At 35.2% G+C, this 21,116-nt stretch overlaps 1 protein-coding gene across 3 annotated transcripts; it reads right to left on the reverse strand.

Annotated features, from left to right (window-relative positions):
- Positions 1-176: 176 nt before the first annotated feature.
- On the reverse strand, positions 177-20,978 carry LOC100785543 (cleavage and polyadenylation specificity factor subunit 1). 3 transcript variants are annotated; one of them, XM_003548194.5, is made up of 26 exons: positions 20,525-20,978; positions 18,862-19,008; positions 17,506-17,659; positions 15,412-15,547; positions 13,852-13,997; positions 13,176-13,271; positions 12,967-13,019; positions 12,631-12,762; positions 11,932-11,983; positions 11,692-11,811; positions 11,354-11,485; positions 11,056-11,184; positions 10,791-10,868; positions 10,271-10,411; positions 8,996-9,090; positions 7,189-7,385; positions 6,237-7,015; positions 5,359-5,439; positions 5,203-5,268; positions 5,039-5,116; positions 3,784-4,011; positions 3,565-3,696; positions 3,278-3,454; positions 2,864-3,049; positions 1,155-1,537; positions 177-743 (listed from the first exon to the last, which is right to left on the reverse strand). In XM_003548194.5, the coding sequence occupies exons 1-26, from the start codon at positions 20,833-20,835 to the stop codon at positions 629-631; spliced, it is 4,344 nt and encodes a 1,447-aa protein (XP_003548242.1). In that variant the 5' UTR covers positions 20,836-20,978; the 3' UTR covers positions 177-628. The 3 variants fall into 3 exon arrangements, with proteins under 3 accessions (XP_003548242.1, XP_014624439.1, XP_040866566.1); XM_014768953.3 differs by lacking the exons at positions 17,506-17,659; positions 18,862-19,008; positions 20,525-20,978 and adding an exon at positions 15,666-15,786; XM_041010632.1 differs by lacking the exons at positions 17,506-17,659; positions 18,862-19,008; positions 20,525-20,978 and adding an exon at positions 15,734-15,781.
- Positions 20,979-21,116: the final 138 nt, after the last annotated feature.

A 21,116-nucleotide genomic window follows, 5' to 3' on the forward strand; every position in this document is an offset into this window, starting at 1 on the left:
AAACCTTGCATGGGAGTATATTATTTAACTTAACTGTACCAATCAATATATAATGGATTCACACGTGTATCGTTGAGCGTCTTTCTAATTTTCATTTTCAATTGAAAACTCTTAAATTGAGCACACACGTGTATCAATGGCCGCCACCCGCAGCAGACACCCATGACAAATTTAAGTACCACTTGAAACTAAACCATCATATTATGGTGCGAACAAAAGTATAAATAATAATAATTACAAGTTACAGAGAACTCTAAATGCTGACATACAGAAAAGAATATCCGGGCTTTCTAGTGGGGTTAAGTTTCCTACTTGTTTCTTTTGATGAACAAAATTCATGTTACATCCACCTCGTCCATTAAGGCATTAAACAGACTCCCCTACTCCCAACTCGACTATAGGTTGAAGGAAATGACAACTTGACCTTTGGTGTACCGAACATGAAACATATATCAGGGTCTGTCTGCATTCACTGTTTCCAAGGGCAGTAAGAGAGTAAGGCTACGATCTAATCAGTTACCCAAGCCTTCAACTTAGTAGAGCATTTAACTGTGAATCAAAATAAACAACTGCCAAGAGCTTGGGAAACATGGGCAGCACTGTTCCATGATCTACAAAAGATGAATGTTCACAAGAAGCTTGTTCCAAGAGACAGATCACTTAGATTTGACAGAATTTGTGATCGAGTTGTTCCAACCTGGTGAGCAATTTCAAGCTGTTCCTCCAATGGAAGCATTTCATAACTGTAATAAAGAAGACCAGGCAGATTTTACGTTTCAAAACAAGGAACTCGCATATTATTAGTGAAATATAAGAGAAAATTGTGAATAGACAGGTAAGGTATGTAAGCATAAGGTATAGTTTTTCCCCTGATTGGCTATTCTAGAATGTTTAAGCAAGTGGAAAAAATTCACCTAGATTTTCTTGCAGAGTTATAATTTGTTCATTAACCACTTATTATTCCATTTCTGTTTTGAACTACGCAAGTTTCATGCATTTTATATGGCCATTAATTTTTTGTAGCAAAAAAACAAACAATTCTTCAACATATATTGAATAACTACATTTTTCTTTTGATTTTTTCATAAGACTCTCAGTTTGATATCCATTTCTCAATACCACATACAGTAATACAGGCTGAAGATAAAACTTACTGGCATAGCAGCTCACAATCAACTATACTGTCAGGGCCAGGCCGATGGGCCTTTCCATTTGACCGAAATAGTCTAAAAGCTCTGGGGTTCAGGCCAGCGACATGGGGTACAGCATCAACAAGTTTTCTCTGCAAAGACTGCAGTCTGCGAAATGTGATTTCATCAAGAGGCGCAATGCAACCAATACTTCCATCCAAGGTACCAAATAATAAGGCAAAACGATTGGTTTTATCTGAGCCTGGTACAGCACCAGCTCGATCCGAAGTGGATAACATTTGCAACCTTAAGAATTTAGTCACATGGGCACCAACATGAAATTCAGCTCTTGAAAGAAGCTTCTGTCCTTTCCAACTCTCAGACATCTTTGGGGCATAGTAAAAAATCTGCTCACCAGACATTTAGAAGGTTATGTCTTGACGAAAAGGACAAGATAATAAAATAAAAATAAACACAATTATAAATATAGAAAGAACTGAGGGGAAGGAATATGTTCAGGTCAAGCTATCCTTAGTGAACTTTTTTCCTAAATGGGACATCAAGAAACACGACTACCTTGGCCAACATTGCCAGCAGCCTATAGGGGTACACTGACTCAATTATAGCTGTTGCTAAGATCAAATACAGTCCAACCATATCAATGTTGGAGACTGGGCTTTCACAAACTGCATATAATCAGCGTTGATTTTGCAGATTTATATTTCAACTGGAAAATTTGTTTATCAGAGACAGAAGATTTGTATTGCAGATACATAATGCAAAACCTATACAGCAAACTTGTGCTACTTTTGGAGGGAGAGCATGGTTTTATGCCTGTTAGTGTTAGGGTCTGTTAGTGAGAAGTTAGGCAGTTAGGTAGGTTAGAGGCTTATGAAATAAGACACGCTATAAATAAGAAAAGGGTTGAGAGAGACAAATATCTTATAATTAGTGAGAGAATTGGAGCCTTAGGGCATCAGGAGGTGCAGACCCTTGAAGTTCTATGGTGTTCCCATCTTTGTAATTGGGGTTTACCCCTATTTCTTCTTAATAAGATACCAGGTTTCTATCAATCTCCTTTTCTTATAAATTACAAATAATCACCATATAATCTAGTAAAACCAGGAAGGAAAGTGATTCAAGCATAGTTATCAAACCCGAACAGTGACGCATAGTGGCTAGCCCAGAAAACACTATAGAGGGATAGTAAAAGTGGGAACGGCACTATTAAATATTATAATTCAAACTAAATACTTTATAATACACATAAATACTAAATAATAAGTCACATTTTACACACAATCCCCATCAATCTGGGAGCAATAAAAACAAAGCAATGAAGACAAAAAATGAAAGATGATGGTGAAACTAATAGAAAAATAAAAAAAATTAGAAAAAAAATTAGTAGAATATGAACTGGGAACTTTAAAGAAAGAAGAAAGAATGGAACACAAACTTTCAATTAAAAAAACTTTTTTTTACCTGTTATCTTTTAAAGAGTGCAAATGCACATCACAACAAACAAATGGAATATAATCTATTTCCATGTTCAATTAAAGTAGTGTGGGATCTTTCAGCTTGTGTTATCAATGTCTGTACCCAAACTACATATGATATGTCTCTAAAACTGTATTATTTAGTACCTCTGGTACTCATTTATAATATATTAATTTTGCTGAGCAAAAACAAAAAAAAAAATGGAATATATAATACCATGTAATCTTAAGACAAACCTGGATGTTTCTATTATCATCTGAAACCATGAGACTGAGAGTACTTCCATCAATCAAGAATTCTGTCGCAAAACAATCGAGAGAGCCAAAATCCTTGGCTAATAAGCTCAATTGAGCACCCTGCTCTTTCCAACTAAGAAAGTATATGCTTTTATGGATATCGCCAATAAGGATGAAGTTCTTTACCTACAAAAATGATGACATCTACTAATCAAGAGGTGGAGGTGGGGGCACAATTAATCATTTGATAACAACCAGGACACATTTCCAATTTGACCCTACCAACCAATTTTAATTCAACAAGAGAAACTTCAGAAGGTTGAAGAAGCAAGTAACTAAACTAACTAAATTAAGCAAGTTGTTTCAATGGCCTTGTATTCATCATAATAGAAGATTTAAGGAACTGTCACTTACAATATTTAAGCTCACAACATGTAATGGTGGTGCATCAAAAAATGCAATACCATTCAACTCAGTGCCATTCCACTTGTGCAGAATAATTTTTGGACCAGATGCTATTAATAGATGGCCTTGAAGAGAGGCCAAGGCAGATATAGCACCTTTTAATTCCTTAGAGTACACCTCTGAAACCTGTAAAGAAGAAGGATGTTTACGATAATGTCCAAATAAAGGCATCACCCAAATTTAGAGTAAAGGGACACAATTTTGGTCACTTAAAAAGAAAACATTCATAAGGATACCAGAGTTTGTGGATTATCAGTATTTTTCCCCAAAGAGAACAATAGGATACGTCCTCTTGCAGCAACATCCTCTCCTTGCACATAAGCAGTACCAATGGCTAAAAGTGTTTCATTTTCTTTTGAGGTTGTATTCTGCAATAAAGATAAATTTCTGAGAAATTTATAAGGTTCAGCAACAATCAGCAACCTCAATTTGTAAACCAAAGGAACAAACATTACCACTAAAGTAACCATCCTCACAGTAAGGGCATTTTCAGAACTTTGCATAGGTATTGTTGCCTTAGTTTGCCAAGGGCCACCAGACTTTTCTGGCTCCATAATACGAACCTCAAATTCATCAATAGGATAAAAGCGGTTTTGCTCATCAGGATTCATATTCTGACTCTCATTTTGATGGTTGATATCTTGGTCAACCAGAGAAATAACTTGATTTAGTGGCTTAAGAACCTGATGAGAATGATTAAAATGTAGCATCACTTCCTGAATAAGACTAAAGACTAAAACACAATCAACTTTCTAAACTACAGTAATAAACAAAAGGACAATTCATCCAATGGAGTAAGAAAAAAAAATATATTTAGCATCAAGCAAAAAAAAGTAATATAGAGAACAAGCAAATTTTAATCAGAAATATTGAAATAAAGCACAGATGGGTTAAAATAAGCTACTAAATTAACAAACTAGTGACTAGCAGTTACTTCATAAGAAAATCCTAAATACATTTTTCTATAATAAGGAATACTAGTTTATGCAGTCTAATTCTTAGCTTAAAAGTTGGAAATAACTCATAATGTACCACGAGTAAGGGGGCATTTTTTTTCACGTTATCTTCTTTTATTCCCAAGAATACGAGAATGAGAATGAATATTCCCATGTTTGTTAGGAGGTTATGTAATATATTCCCAGGTATATTTTATTCATAGGAAAGTTTTGCTCTCACAATATAAGCATTTTTTATTCCCATGAGGAGGGGGTGGTATCTGATATTCCCATGGGAATGGAAGTTATTGTCTACAATAACTACCTATTCTTCCTACATTCTTCACCCTTTCTCTTTCACTTTTATTTTTTTAATTTTCAAATTAAATAAATTCTAACTTTTTCCTAAAATTACTAAATACTAAACACACATGTTCATGGGAATAGCATTCCCAGGTATAATAATCCTGAGAATGTGATTCCTGGGAATGCAAAACTTTACCCTGAAACAAACGCCCCCTAAGCGATTACAAATGCTTGGATAATATATTTGACATCTAGTTTTGCAAAATAATCACCTTTTGGGGTCAAAAGCTTTTTCAAGAGCTGAAAATAAAACTTCAAAAATAAGATAATCCAAATACAGACAAATGTTCAAGACTTCAGCCACAAGAAATGCTTGTAAATATTATTAAGTAAGAATTATAACCTAGTAAGCCTAACAATCATGCTCTTGAATATTTCTAGAAAATTAAAAATAAAAATATATACTTACAGGAAATGAGACAATAAGTGGATATAAGTTCTTCTCCGCAAAGTATGTTACTTGGTGTGGTGTGGCTTTTAGTGGAATCTAAGAATGATATCACAAATTAGAAAAGGTCCAACCAAATCAGGTAGAAAATCAAGATTTCATAGTTTGAGAAAAAGAAAACTCACTTTTTGTACAGGCCAGTAGCTGTCATAGTTTGAGCCAGAAGGCAACTGGCATATCTTCAAAACACCCTATAGAGAAGATTCAAAAGAAAAAATTAGCCACAATTACAGGCCTAGTTTATGATAATTTATCCATAAAAGCAAAGTATCATCATGTACCTGTGATGTAACATATATAAGTCCTTGATTGCAGTTCACGTTGTGAAGGACAGTAAAAGCAACAATAGACCCATCACATAGCTGACACAGAAGACAACAGTAAGATATTTTTTCAAATTTCTTCTGTATAAAAAAATATTAACAAAATGCATCATAGTGTTCATTTAGGTATAAAAATCAAACGAAAAAAAAAATGCAGTCATCTGATGTGATGGCTGGCCCATGATGGTTCAAACATGATATGCAGTCCAATCAGCTGGTAAATGGAACATGCAATTGGCAGTAATGCCTATTACAGAAACTATTGCATTAACAGTCAAGGTCTGACAGGAGAGAAAGAAAATGATTTCTTGCATGGACAATTATATCCTTATGATGTAATAAATTACTATTATCTATAATAGAAATTTTTTTTTTTTTGAGATCATACAACCAGATCACAGTTTTAGAGCAAAAGTAAGGGTCTCTCTCACCAGAGGCAGACCATCTCACAGATAGAAGATGCTCTGCTTTGAATTCCACCATATTAATGTCACATACAATTTCAGAACAGTGTTCTGAGCCAAACAAATTGCACAGCATGGTAGATCACACATAAATTTCATTAGATGATAGCTCCAAAATCCCAATAACCAACTTTTTATCTATGGCCACTGTTAAAAACATGGCCTAATATGATGCTTTAAAAAACATCTAATTTATTGCAATTGTCTGGTCCAACTTCTTTGAACATACTAATTACAATAAAGAACGGTATACATTTTAAAATGTTACTCATAGGTATCCCCAAGAACAAAAGTAGAAAGAAATTATATCACAAGCACAACCAAGTTAAATATCTATTAGATATAATTACATAATGGTGGGTTTGTTCTGACCTGTGGATGAACACGAAGTCGTTCCCTCAACACCATAACCCAAGCTGGTCTTGACCCTGATAGGAAGAATCCTTCATAACTACCAATATTCTTGAAAATAGTAATTTGTTGACAAGGTGGTCCATTTGATGTATCCTCCCTGGCATATGCATCCAAAGGCACACGAACAAATCTCAAATTTCTAAGCCTGGAAACATTGGTACTGCTAAGGCCAATGGATCCTCCGGCTGATGCTGAATCCTCAACTTTAGAAGTACTATCTGGACTTTCATAAAGGTAAGCATGGTAACAAAGAATAGTTCCATCACTCAAAATCCCAAAAAGAAATGGACGGCTATGCTGCCCAGACCATCTCTGCATGGCCAACTCTACAACCTTCATATCCGGTATATTTTCCTTCCTCCCTTGGTTGATCACTCCATCTCTATCCCCTTGTTTAGAATCTTTCAGTACCTCTTTCATCAGAGCATCAACAAGATGGCTCTTTCCAGACATAAAATTTTCCACAGAAAAGACACAATTGAAATTGGGGACATCAAATATTTCAAGGTTACCATTATCAAAACAAACAACACAATAAATATCCCCATGATCCTGAGCTGCACCATCAGTGCCATCAATAGTCTCACCAACACCAGTAGAAAGCCATGCATCAGTACTAGTTTTCCTCAGCCAAGGCTCAGGTCCTTTATCATGGTACAGTGTACATGAAGAAACTGATCCCTTGGAGCTCTCAAATGAAGCTGGAGAAGTGACAGAGATAGTGCAGGTACTAGGATCTGTAAATTGAAAGAAAAAGGGAAATAAAGGCATCACAAAAAAGGAGGGGAAAGGCTCAAAAGCATCTAATCAACAAAGGGACAGAGTTTATGAGAACTTCGATAGAGAAACTTAAAAATTAATAAATAGAATTTAGGTAAATTTTAAACAAAAATAATTAACCAAAATTTACCTCCAATCAGAAGTCGAATACTTCCATCACTCATCCTGAGCAAGACAAATGGATCAGCTATAGAAACAGAAAGTGCTATAGCACTGTCAGATGCAGAACCAGATTCCAAATTAGAAGCTCCAAAGCTTACATCTTGGGTCATAAAAGAACCATCTAGAATTCGAGCACCACGTTCATAGACTTGGATAACTCGACACCTACGAACAAAACCAGGATTGCATTAGTTATATTTCTATAACTGTTTTACTGTGTAATGTTGTGTGTCAAGGATGACCATACTAGCCTTTATTTATAATGCACAGATAGGATCAATATTGATTACATAGGATCAATCTAATGATGAGTATAGGGACTAAATCACTAATTACTATCTAATCATAATTAACGGAATAATATGTAATCTTAACACTCCCTCTCAAGCTCGAGCATATATGTCATATGAATCGAGCTTGTTACAAATGTGGTCAAACCACCTGTTTCAATTCAATGATTTTAGGGTGAATACCTGAAATAAAGAATGGACAACCCACGGGGTAACTCTTTCCTTAAAGACATGTTACCATAGAAACTTAAGGCGATTCGTTGGAGACGCGTCACGTGTCGTGTGCATGAACTTCAAATGTGGGTTCACGTGCAGCGGTGTTTTGAGTTGGCGGCGCATGTTGACGGTGTGGCGAACTTCAGTGATGATGATGGCCATTGTTAACCCATGAAAAAAACCAAAAAGATTCACTAGAGACACCTTGAGGCAGAGAGAGAGAAGACCAGTGTGGCACTGGCCGAAGATGCATCACGCGTCGTGTGTCTGAACTTCATGCGCCAAGGCCCTACATGGGGTCACGTGCGGTGGTGTTTTGAGTTGGTTGTGCATGTGGATGGCGCGACGGTCTTTGGCGATAGGCAATAGTGGTCGAAAACCTAGTTGCCAAAAGCGAGGCCTGAATGGTGGCAAGACATGCTAGTAGAACTTCCAAAGTTGATGCTGTTTGACACACCTAGGAAACGCGCATGAGGGCGCTTCTGGTGTCTGATGGTGGCGCCGTTGACGGCGTTGGGTAGATGGGCTGCAGGCGCTCCTGATGGTGGGTCGTCCGCTGAATAGGTCACCGGAGATTCAGCAGTGGCTGGTGGCAGTGATCAGAAAAGTTGCAAGAAATTCAAAAACAGATCACCGGAAGAGAAAAGGTCCCGGAGCACTGGAATGCGGAAACAATTTGCCAGAAGACAGGCAAAGCAGAAAGGTCCAACAGAGACAGTAGGTCCCAAGTGGAGCACGATTTTCGTTATTCCTCTATCAAGAATAACCTAAACTCCTAAGCTCTGATATCATATAACAATGTTTTACTGTGTAATATTGTGTGTCAAGGATGACCACCCTAAGCCTTTATTTATAATGCGCAAATAGGATCAGTATTGATTACATACGATCAATCTAATAATAACTAATATGGACTAAATCACTAATTACTATCTAATCATAAATAACAGAATAATATGTAATCTTAACAAGTTCTACAATTTTAATTTGAAATCAGCTGAATATAAAATTGTGACATTGGACTATATGAAAATTAACAGGGTAAATCAAGATACAGAATACAAATGGAACACACTTTCTGTTTCCCCAGCAACTGGTAACAGTCCATGGCTCCATGGAATAGAAAATCAACAAATGACAAGAAACAGATTAAAATCCCAGCCAAATAAATGGTAAAGATCCACAAGCAGGAAGTAATACAGAAAGTTAAATAATAACCCATCTAATTGAATTTTATTCTTACAGAAACATCAATAACCAACACATTACCTTCCAAATAAATTCCCCGCAGCAAGTGTTTTTCCTTGAACATAGTAGTCCACACTTTCAGTAACCTCACTCAGAAGATCAGCAGTTTCTAGTACCTAATCACAAATGGCCAAAAAACATGTCAATGTATCTTCGTGAGTAAACAATAACATATTACCATAATTTAATTTCCAATATTTGTGATGTGAGAAATTCCATTGAAGTGCCAAAATATAGAAATCAACCACACAGAACCATTAAAAAATAGAAGATAACGATCAAAGAAGCATGAAGACAATTAAAAAGGAACAGAGATAACACATGGGGGGGAGCTGCTAAGCAAGAATCAAGCCTCAGTCTAGCAAACTTTTGTAGTTAAATTTGATGTTGAAGCTTGTTGTGCCAATGTTATCAATCATAGGATTGTTTTATTAGTTTTCTATTATTGCCCAAAAATAAGGTATTTGGCTGTGCCTGTGATTGAGTCTTCCCTTCAATTTACCATAAATATCAAAACCCAAATTTCACTGGCACTGGCAGACCAATTGAATGCCTTTCCTATTGCCAGAAAACGGATCTTTCCTAAAAACTCACAAGTTGATTTTTAATTGCCAATCTTTCGACACTTAATAGAAACCCAAATTTTCAAGTGCTAAATCGTAAACCCTCCACTGTCCTGCATAAAGTGTAAAGTATGACGAAAGCCGATCTGGCACTTAGCCAACAGAGACAAAAATGGATATGACAAAGACCTGGAGGGTGAGTGACTAAAATACATAGGGAAAAAGAAAGATGCTGTGATTAGATGCCACATTGCTTACATAGTTGAGACAATAGATACAAGTTTATAAAAATATGAAAGTTAATAATAAGTCAGCTTCTGAGTACCAGTCTTTAATTTCCATTTAAGAAAGTTAATAATAAAAATATGAAAAAATCAAATGAAGTTTAAAAATAAGTTGAGACAATAGATACAAGTTTATAAAAATACTTGAGATTATGTATGCACATACAAATATAGAATTATCTCTGAAATACTGTATTATTAGGGACTGTTACTCATGTCGTGGCAACTATATACCCCTCGCGAGCTATAGAGAAAACAATCAAACATTTTTAGAGCCTGATTTTATGTCGCTACCATTTTGTTTAGGCACTGATGTAACACTTAAATTTCTTACCCCCAAATGATTTGACTAGAAAGTCCACCCACAAATAGCATTAAATGTAAAATCAAAACTTTTAGACATTTTAAGTCATAGCTTATCCTTCCAAAACTGAACAGATAGTAATTACCATAGTACGAGCCTCCAAACTAATAATAAGGTAAGCATGATACTCATCATCGTCATCAGCCATCTTAGAAGAATCAGCATTATGAGAGCGTGTGCTCTTATGATACACAGTCCAAATTCCTTTGCAACCAGGAAGTTCAACCTGAAATTATGCATTAACCATAAAAATTATGAATGTTGCATACCATTGCAACCTTTTATCAATTGGAAATTGGTTCATAACTCATAAGAGACTCTTTTTAGACCATTCAGCAAATTGCTAAAAACAACTGGATGGCTGAAAGTAGTATATCACAATCAAATGTTTGATGTATCTTAAGAATAATGGATTTACTTTACAATTGTACCGAATAATATGAAAAATTGAAGTGTTATTGATAAAATATAAAAAATTGAAGTGCCATTAATTTGTTTACATAGATGTAAAGATGAACTTAAAAATTATTTTATAACATAAGCATCATGATTAAACATATTAAATATATTTAAACATGTCCCGCCAATGAAAATCATGGACAAACCTCAGTAATCACTTCTGGGCGAATTGATTGCCGCAAAACACAAAGAGAACCATTTTTTCCATGACCAGAACAGCACACCTACATAGCAGCTCAATATATGTGAAACAAAAAATATTGAATGTAAACAGACCATTATGGAAATAATAGTAATAATATTTAAGCAGGTAGTACAACGGCTTCATTCACTCCCCCCACCTGGTTTCCCTATCCAAGTAAGGTAATAGTGCTCAGATTAAAACACCAAGGAAAAAAAAGAAATACTGACCAATTCATAGTTACTCTGTTTGGCTATCCCTGTAGCATTTGCATCAGCATTTATTCTTAAACCATATGAGAAATCTTTCAAAGGACCAACATTAATCAATGAATCCCTCACTGCAAACGAGAAGGATTTCTGCAGCAAAAATATAACTATTTAACTAGTTCAGTAAGTTTAATATGTCAAAGGATTTCAGAAAATACCACAGAAAATTCAAGAAGGATTGTGTCTATAAACAAATAAAAGATGTTAAATGCCCACTTAATCTCCTGAGACTTTTCCTCTATCCATATCGAGACACTACCTGTGCTGATTCTGTTCTATTTGGAGCAGACCCATACAAGGAGAGCTCCTCACCACTAACCATATCTTGCAAAGCATCAGAAGGAGACCTTCGCAATCTCTTTGATGGAGCATCTGCTTCAATATCACCAACCTATAAAATTGCAGGGGAATATTTTATAAATCACTTCACAGATAGAGAACACAGAAGTAACACAATAAGATAGTAGCGGGTTTGCTTGAAAATATTTATAGAACCAAAAAACAACCCTCAACTTGAATAGCATATTTGAATCTACCGTTTTTAGACTTAGCTATCAAAAGAAGGCAGTGGAGAATTAAAAGTCATCCATTACATACCTCTTCTTTTAGATTGGATGACAACATGGAAACACCTGATCCACAAGAAAATTGCACTAGCATACTGTCCCCTAACCGACTGGCGAGGAAAAACAGAGAATTTCCAATTGTTGTAATACCCTAACATAATTTTGCAGATATTAAAAAAAACTAAGGTCAATATGAAAATTAAATTAATCTGTAAAGGTTAGATTCAAATCTACAACAACATTAACAAAAATGTAAAATTTTCAAACTTACAGATGACAGAACTGAAGCTTTTGACTTGGAAAGATCAAGTCTCTGTACAACCCTGAAAATGAAAAAAAATAATAAAAAATTGTTGGTTCATGTATATAGGAGGTTCTATAATAGTAGTGTTTATGTTTTGAGCACATGGCACTGCAACAATGTTTGCAAGAGGGGATAAAACTGCAACTCTTACTCTTCTTCAATCATGTTGTATACTATAGAATTCTCGAAATTGATTTCCATGGTTTCAAGAGGGGATAAAACTGCAACTATTACTCTTCTTCAATCATGCTATCTACTCAGAATTGTTAAAATTGCTTTCCATCTACCCATCGACTATAGATCAAAATTTAAAAACTCAAACTAAATGTTCTTCCTTTGATGAAAAAAAAATTAGAAATGTTGGGTGTACAAACCAGATAAAGCTTTGAGTAGAAACACCTTCCACTTCCATAAAAGTAGCATGAGATGATACAATGACAAAAAATGAGGAACAGGAAACAGAACATTGAAGTAATGCTGAAAATAGTTATCCGGAGTACTGACAATAGTAAGATTCTCTTTTCTTAAAGTAAAAGACATTCCTATCATATGCCAGTTGGAGTGTAATCTCAACCTACACATCTACCTCCCAATCAGCTAAAATGAACATATGACGCACAACATAAAGAATGAGAATTAGGGAGATAAAAAGGATAAGCAACGTACCTTCCATCATAAACAAGCGTAAGCAATAGCAGTTCACCAGTTTTTGTTGACAGCAAGGCCACATCACTTAACAACCAAGTTGCATTGGCAGCATCAAGCTCCACATTGAAACTTGATCTTGGTATCTCTTGACTGGAAATAGGAAAAAGAAGGCAATTGGGATTATAAAAGTTAACACCCAAATACAATATGAAGAAATTAATTAATGTGCATCATAAGAGGATGTCAAATCAGTGCATGAAAAGTGAGAGGTAATGTCAAATAATTGTAAAAGTCCATGCCTAGAATTATTTCATTTTATATGAAGAGTACATGAAAGAGAGAAAGAATCACCACCTACTGTCAAGTGTAACAGCATAACTGTTCAAGGCCAATGCACAAGAAGCAGACTGCAAAAACAACCTATATAATTAGCTTATTCCCTATCTCTTGTAAACCAAAAACAGTAAAATCTAAGAATACACACAAAACTACGATTAAATATCTTTTCAATTTAATAGAAACTGAGAAGACATTGCATGGTTATGCCAAGGTAACACGCTTACCTGACTGTGATAATGAATAGTGTTAGCACTAATTACAAGAACACCACCTATTGGCGAGGGCACTGCAAGAAGCTTGTACGCATCATGGGGAAGATTCTGACAAAATGAATACGACACGAATTTAAAAAAACAGTTTAAAGCGAAAAAAAGGGGGGAAATAATCAGAAGTTAAAAGATGCTGGACTTGAGAGATACAAATGATTTCCAGGAGGAAATATTATTAAAAACATAAGCTCTCCATGCACACATTGATTAACACGTTACGAAAGAGATCTCACGCGGAAGAGGCAGTATTTTTTTATAAAAAAAGTCAATATAATAGACACTATTGCTGACATTCAATTTTGTTTGCCTAGAAACTAAGAGACAACAAAACCAAAAATTGTTTAAAAAATTTAATAGACACTATTCAGCCAAATTATATTTGTTCGCCTACAAGTTAAGAGCAAACAAAACTATAAATTATAAGATGAAAAGAAAATTCTAAATAAAATAGAAAGGGACAGCAACCACCAATAAGGAGATTAATAAACCAGCCATAACCTAAAATACTCCAGCTAACTTAGATATTGAGGGGGGGGAGGGAGGAGGGGGAATAAAATATCTTCCATTTTGTCATTGCCACTTTGAACAAAATGACATTGAAGTGCCATCAATGCATCTACATTGAACTTACAACAGCTGACCAAATAAGTGGATGCTGCTTCAAAGTTGTGCTGATACTAAGTGCTGATATCATGCAAGTATGATGCTTCCATGAGACACGCCCGGCCCAAGTGAGTTCACGTTCATGCAAAATCACCATTACAGGTTCAATATAGCCTATACAACAAGTTAACCCGATACTCGTAAAATAAAAAATAAAACAAACTTATGTATATTATATGTTTTCAGGCAAAGAAAATAAATACACAAGCAATGCAATAAAAGCAGCAGAATCAGAATCTCATACACTTTTTTTTAATTATGATTATACAATATAGCATTAGTTAATTCAGTTTTTGATCCAGAAACAACGCTACTAATTATATTATATTCAACTAATAAAAGAAGGGTAACAAATAAAGAAACAGGAAAATAAATTTAAGAAACATGTCATTTTGACCAAACCAACAGTCAATATTTTATGCACAAACACAATAAATGCTTATATAATTTTATAGATAATACATTTGATTTGAAACATGCATTATAATCACAAAGTAAAGTTGGTCTCTTTCCAAAATGTATGAATGAATTCAAATACATGCAAATAGAAAACAAAATGTTTTTATTTGATTATTAAATTCATTAGTGCTAAAAATAAAATCCTGATATTCCATGTTACAATTTATCATTGCTCTACAAAACAAATATTCAGCAAGTATTGCGTACAAATGAGGTGGTGTGGTGGTGATTGGAAGAGTTTACAAGGAACTTATTTCAGCTTATGAATATAACTTAGGACTCCTATAAGCTCTCTTTAGCTTATTTCACTAAATTCCATGGTTAAATTTATGACATAAGCTATCATGTGATAAAAGCTTATCAAATAAACATTTAATTAAGTTGTTTATACAAATTCACCCCAAACTGTCTTTGAATGGCAACTGTGACCTTTCAAACTTACAGGAATAATTTTTTTGATATACTAAGGCAAGGCTCTGTTAAAAGACCGTCTCTTTTTCTTGTCACATTTGTTATGGCTGGATTAAAGTTATGAACACAATTTCAGTCAATCAAACTGTGGAGGAAATAAATTTGCAGGATGTCTCATCAACTGGAGCCAGCAACTTTCTCCTGAATCTAATGTTTCATGTCCCTTCTAGTCTATTCATGCTTATTACTGCTGATATGATGCAGACATGTTTGCCAAAGATGGTTTCTATTTCATTTTGTTGCTTTTGGATTAGGCCCCATTTTCTTCCCCCTCCAACACACCACAAAATTAAAAAAGAAATAAGAATACCCATATTTTTTAAGAAACTTTTAATATTGATGTTACTAGCAACAACCATGATTCTATTTTTTATCAAAAACTAAATCCAAATTCCATCTCATGAAAGCTAGTATTTTTATTTTTTACCATATATAAATACATACTTAAGAGACAAACAACAATAACAAAACCTTATCCCACTAGGTGAGGTTGGTTACATGGATAACACGGCACCATTCAGCACAATTAAAAATCAAAGTTATAGAAATACATACTTAAGAGACAAGATGATAAATATTAATATTCTCTTAAACTCACCATGAACAAACGTAAAATCTTTTACATGCCTCATATCCAAGTCACGTAGGTTTATCATATAAGATGACTCAATACGAGCAGCAACTGCTCCTGAAGATCCCAAGGCATCATCCTCCCCAACTAAACCAGAACCAGCCTGACAACAAATACATGAATAAAAAACTTAAAAGAAATTTTTCCAAGAGTAAATATACTAACAAAATGAATCACAATCGATTTAAAATCAATTAGATTTTAGAAGTTAGGTGGATTACAGAATGCAACGCTAGGTTACAACATTTGCAGTTAAGAGCATTCTGGCTATGATGTAGCTTAGACATACATGTATCAGATCTTTTCTATAGTTGTTGACCATTCAAAAAAAGATGTGATAGATCTGCACAGTCAAGAAAATTTATTATTATGGTTCAATAAAGTCTTTGTCACTGATCTTTAGTTTCATGGTCAAATTTTATATAATAGCTCCATGAGTATATGCAATGCCTTGCAATATGAGAGGCAACAGTTATGATTAATTTATACGATGTAATTTCATTTTGAAAACAGTAAAGTTGCTTGGGTCATTAAACTCCTTACAATAAGTTGTATTGAGGATGTGTAACGTATTTGATTTTAAGATCTCTTGATTCTTGAGAATGTACTATTAGTCTATTAGTATTATGGTAATTTGAGTCATAACTTCGTTTTTGAAAATTAGTAAACAACAGTTCAGGTAGCTATCCTAAAAAATTCTGACGTTCCTCTCTAACCAAAAGCACCAAATAACTGCTCGTATATCACACTAATGGGATCTTGCTGTCTTAACTCCTATCCAATCAAAACCACTAAAATGGCATGAGAAATTGCTCTGAAAGACCTAAATCCTCTCTGGAAATCCAGTTTCCCTAATTAAATTAAAAGTTTAAAACTAAAATGTCTGCACCATAAATGTCTTACTGCTGTACATATATTTTTTTGATTAAAAAGACTTCTTAAGAACAAAGGAGAGATACATATGCAAGAGGATAAGAAATTCTCAAAAACTATACCAAGTTCCTAGACCCAAACCTCCTCCTTTATGGGGATTGCAAAATTCCCAACAAACAAAAGAAAGAGAGACATAAAAACAAAACAAAGATGTCTCTAATTAACCCATTAACCCCTTACCAAAGAAGCCCCTCATTACTTTCTCTATACACTGTGCAATAACAACTGGTATGCATAAAAACAGAGACATGGTACAGTGGGATACTATATAGAGAAACCTGACCAGTGAAAGAAATTTACAAAAAGAAAGCACCCTTCAATATGTCAAACCGCTAGGAAATCATTCAAATGATAGGCTCCTAAAGGTGTGGGCCAGGGGATTACCACCCACAGGAAGTCCTAGATTGGTAAGTCAGCATTTAAGTATTTGAAATCCCACCAAAGAGGAAAAAATGAATATAGATAGATTAATTCACATTGACACCTGTCAATCCACAACTAGAAAGGTTTATCTTTAACCCTGAAATAATTTCGAACAAACTAAGAATCAAAAGAGAATGAAGAAAAGAATTGGCATTTGGTTCTAAGAACAGGACAGTGTCATCAGCAAATTGAAGGTGTGATACCAAAACATCATCAGAGCCCACTGATGTACAGAAAACCAAGGCTCAAAACACAATCATTTGGAGGGAAACCTTTGTGTGGTTTGCAAATCCACAATAAATCTTTTGTATCAATCTTTTTAAGTACAGAATTCAAATGAAAGACATTGCCTTGGATAGAACCTAAGACTTCCAAAGCAGGTTTACAAAATCAGACTTATCCCTATTTGGAAAAAAAAAGAGGAAATTAAAACAGAACCAGCAACTGCATGACTAGACTCCATAGAAACTTGAACCCAAATCCTACTTTCTAGCAAAATGTATGAAAAGAATGAACCAGCAATTATGGAACTAAAGGATGTTTCAAGGAAGTTCCCTTTATAGACATATACAGAGGCTGGGCATCTTAGGCTGTCCCTTCTCTTGCTAGTGACTAATGATTTTTTTTAGTAACCAGGTTAAAAAGGAAATAAGTAGTGTGATATACTACAAAGAATTTCAAATTTGCAAGGCATAGAGGATAAACCTGAGTAGCCTTTAGTATTATCATTTGCAAATCATAGATAAGAACTCCACCACACCTGCCTTGAGGATCAACCTTTACCACTGGTCCTCTTGCAAATTGTTCTCTTCCTCTTTTCAGATGAAGCCATTCAGGACCCTCAAAACAATGCAAAGAACTGGAAGGTAGAAAAACAGTTAAAGACAACAGATAAGCAAAATCCTTTAGACAGGAGATAAGAGTTTGAAGCATAATGACATGACTTCTCATTTTCAACTGACATGCTACAAGTCAATGAACTATCCTGTTTTAAGTTATATCAACACCCCTGACCCTAAACAACAAATAAAAAGAAATGTCAACAGCTCACTCTATGCAAGCCCTGAACATCTTCCAAATTCCAACCCTTCAAAAGACAATAGAAGACTCATCACTGGCAGACTTGGTGGATTGCTTTGACATGGTGTATTTGGCATCATAGGAATATGATAGTCTTCCAAAATGAAAGTTTTAACAGTCATAAAGAGATGGAGGATGCTCTATTTTATTGCTGGACCTGGCTTAGGATTTGATATGCCATTTCATTCCAGGTCTAGTAATATTAGGGATAGTTTTTTGTTTTTTTTTGGGGGGGGGATAGCTTATAGAATCGAATTTTGGCTGGTTGGGTACCTAGTTAGCCAGATCTTTGGTTTCCCAATTCCTGCCGGTTAGCATGTATTAGGTCACCATAGTTCTGCACCTTGCAAATGCTAGGATGTATATACAACAGTACCGCTTGTACTGATGATATATATATATATATATATATATATATATATATATACTTTTGCTGATAAAAAAAAAGATTAATCAATTTTTTCATCAAAATGCAAAAGTCATTTCCCTCAACAAGCCACAAGGAAAAGTTCAAATTACAACTTTCTAAAACAGCAACAGCATCTTCATAAGAGGAATACACCTTGTCTCCCATCCTACCAAGTTGAACTAGAATGCCCCCACTCATAACATTTCAAATAGAATAGAATCTCTCTACAGTTCAGTTAAGTAGCTAACCATTTCAATATCAATGAAGAAGCATACAATGTGTAGAGAAAGTATAACAAAGAATTGGATAAAAACCATTTTTAATTCAGTTAAGCAGCTAATCATTTCAATATCAATGAAGAAGCATACAATGTGTAAAGTATAACAAAGAGTTGGATAAAAACCATTCTTAATCAGACTCCACAACAAAATTGAAGGCTTATTTTTCCTTTAATGATTCTTCTAATTTTTAGTTCACAGAAGTGCAAAGCCAAATATCAAACTATTAAGAACATAATTTAACAGAACAAAAACGTATTTTGTTCGTATGCTAGTCTAAACATATGCACTCACCTAGTACGAAGTCCGTGAATAGAATCATCATACTCAAGAACTGAAATCTTTGCATCTGCAAAAGTTAACATGATAGAATCTCTCCTCCTAGAAACATCACCACCTCCAATGCTCAAAACAGCCATGGTTTCAACATTACCATGCAACCTGAATCATATGTATAATAGCATGTGTGAGGTAAGATGCCAAAATCAAGCACTAAAACCAACAGATTAAAGAAGTTCGTAGTCAAGGACATGTCCCACATTCCCATTATAATCAAGGAAACCCATGTAATCATCACTAACTAAATTCCCTTAAATCAATCCACACTGTACATAATTGGGAAAAAAACAAGAAAATTTCCAAACTTCACATTCTAAATTCACATAGACAATCAGAAAATTTAACAGCTAAAAGAAGCTAAAAACAATCTAATCTATATCCTAGCATCATTAAGAAAACCAGCTTGGTGATCACTAATGAAATTTCCATAGCTCAATCCACAATATTCCTACCAATTGCAAATCAATATTTAAAAAAACAAAAACATTTACAAATTTCACAATTTATGCTCCAGCAGTAGCAACACAGTTGATTTACATTGCAGCATAATATGCTCCACACTCAACTCCATCAATAAATTCAGCACTAACAAAGCTGAAAACAACCAAATCTACATCCGAGCATCTTTAACCAAACACATACAATTATCACAAACTAAATTGCCACTACTCAATCGACAATGCACCTATAAATTGCAAATGAAAAAAAAATATTATCGTATTCACTGGACAATTCCTTTTTAAAATTTCTCATAGGTGCACTCCTTCAGAGACAATCATATTACTAAATGTGAGAACCTCTCTCAACAGCAATTCAAACCTTGCTTTGCTATGTTGTCAAAACTAACCCCTTCTGGAAGACCCAACCCTTAAATTCCAGCAAATCCACACAGCCTCTACTCAACTCTGTCAGTTAATTCAGCAAACTAACAAAGCTGAAAACAACCAAATCTACATCCCAGCACCATTAACCAAACACATACAATTATCACTAACTAAATGACCACTACTCAATCCACAATGTACCATCAATTGCAAACAAGAATTTAAAAAAAAACTAAAATAAAAACTCTCTGCTACACTTTATTATTTTTAACTTCTCACAGGTATACTCCTACGGAGACAATCATGTTTGAAGCACAATCAAACACTAAATGTGAGCATCTTTCTCTTTTGAAAATTGAACCTTGGTTTGCCACCTTCATAGGAGTAACCCTTTAGGCAAGACCCAACCCTTGTTGGTACTACACATTCTAAATTCCAGCAAATCCACACACCTAACATAGCTCAAATGTCTAGTTGAGATCATTTCCGAGAAAGTAACCACTATTTTTACTATTTCTTTAAAATAAGCTAATCTAATCACAATCCAGATTCCAGAGCAAGTGCACAGACACTAATGTGTGCACCTCTCTCAACGGGAATTGGAACCTCGTTAGTTGTTCGTCACATTATCGAGATTAACCCTTATGCTAGACCCAACCCCTATCGTTACTACACATTCTAAATTCCAGAAAATCCAAACAACTACCACAGCTCAAAATATTATTATTTCTTCAAAATAAGCTAATCTAAGCACAATTCAAATTCCAGAACGAGTAAGTGGACAGAGGCGGAACCTGTAGTGGCACACGAGTTCGAGGGAGGCCCCGGCAATGCCGTCGAGGAGGGCGCCGCGGCGGGAGTCGGCGGCGGCCTTGGGCGGCTGGTCCTCCTGGAGGCGGACGGCGTAGACTTCGAGGACGTTGGCGGCGGTGACGACGAGGTTGGGGAGGGAGCCGACGTGGTGGCGGGGGCGGGAGGGCCACTCGGCGTCGAGGTCGTCGGGCTGGAGAGGGACGAAGTCAGAGCGGGAGTGGGTGAGGAACCCGGCGGCGCAGTTGTCGATGCCGGTGGGGCACTGCATCATCTTGTACGCCGCAAAACTCATGGTGGAAGAAACACGTTAGATTCGAATTCGAAGTTGAGATTAGGGTTTGGGTTTGGGTTTGGCGGGAGTCAGTGTTTTTGTGTGTCCTGACTGACTATGATGTGTCAGTGTAGTTCAGTCTCAGCGGCGAGGGAAAGGGTGGAAAGAGTTTGGAAGAAATTAAATAAATAAATTTGAATGATATTGGATTTTATTATTATTATTATTATTATTATTATTAGATTTGGTGGATTGAAATGCGATAAAATGTTTTCTTTATTAATTTTTAAATGTGATAGAAG

Source organism: Glycine max, chromosome 16 (genome assembly GCF_000004515.6).
Source record: "Glycine max cultivar Williams 82 chromosome 16, Glycine_max_v4.0, whole genome shotgun sequence".
NCBI lineage: Eukaryota > Viridiplantae > Streptophyta > Magnoliopsida > Fabales > Fabaceae > Glycine > Glycine max.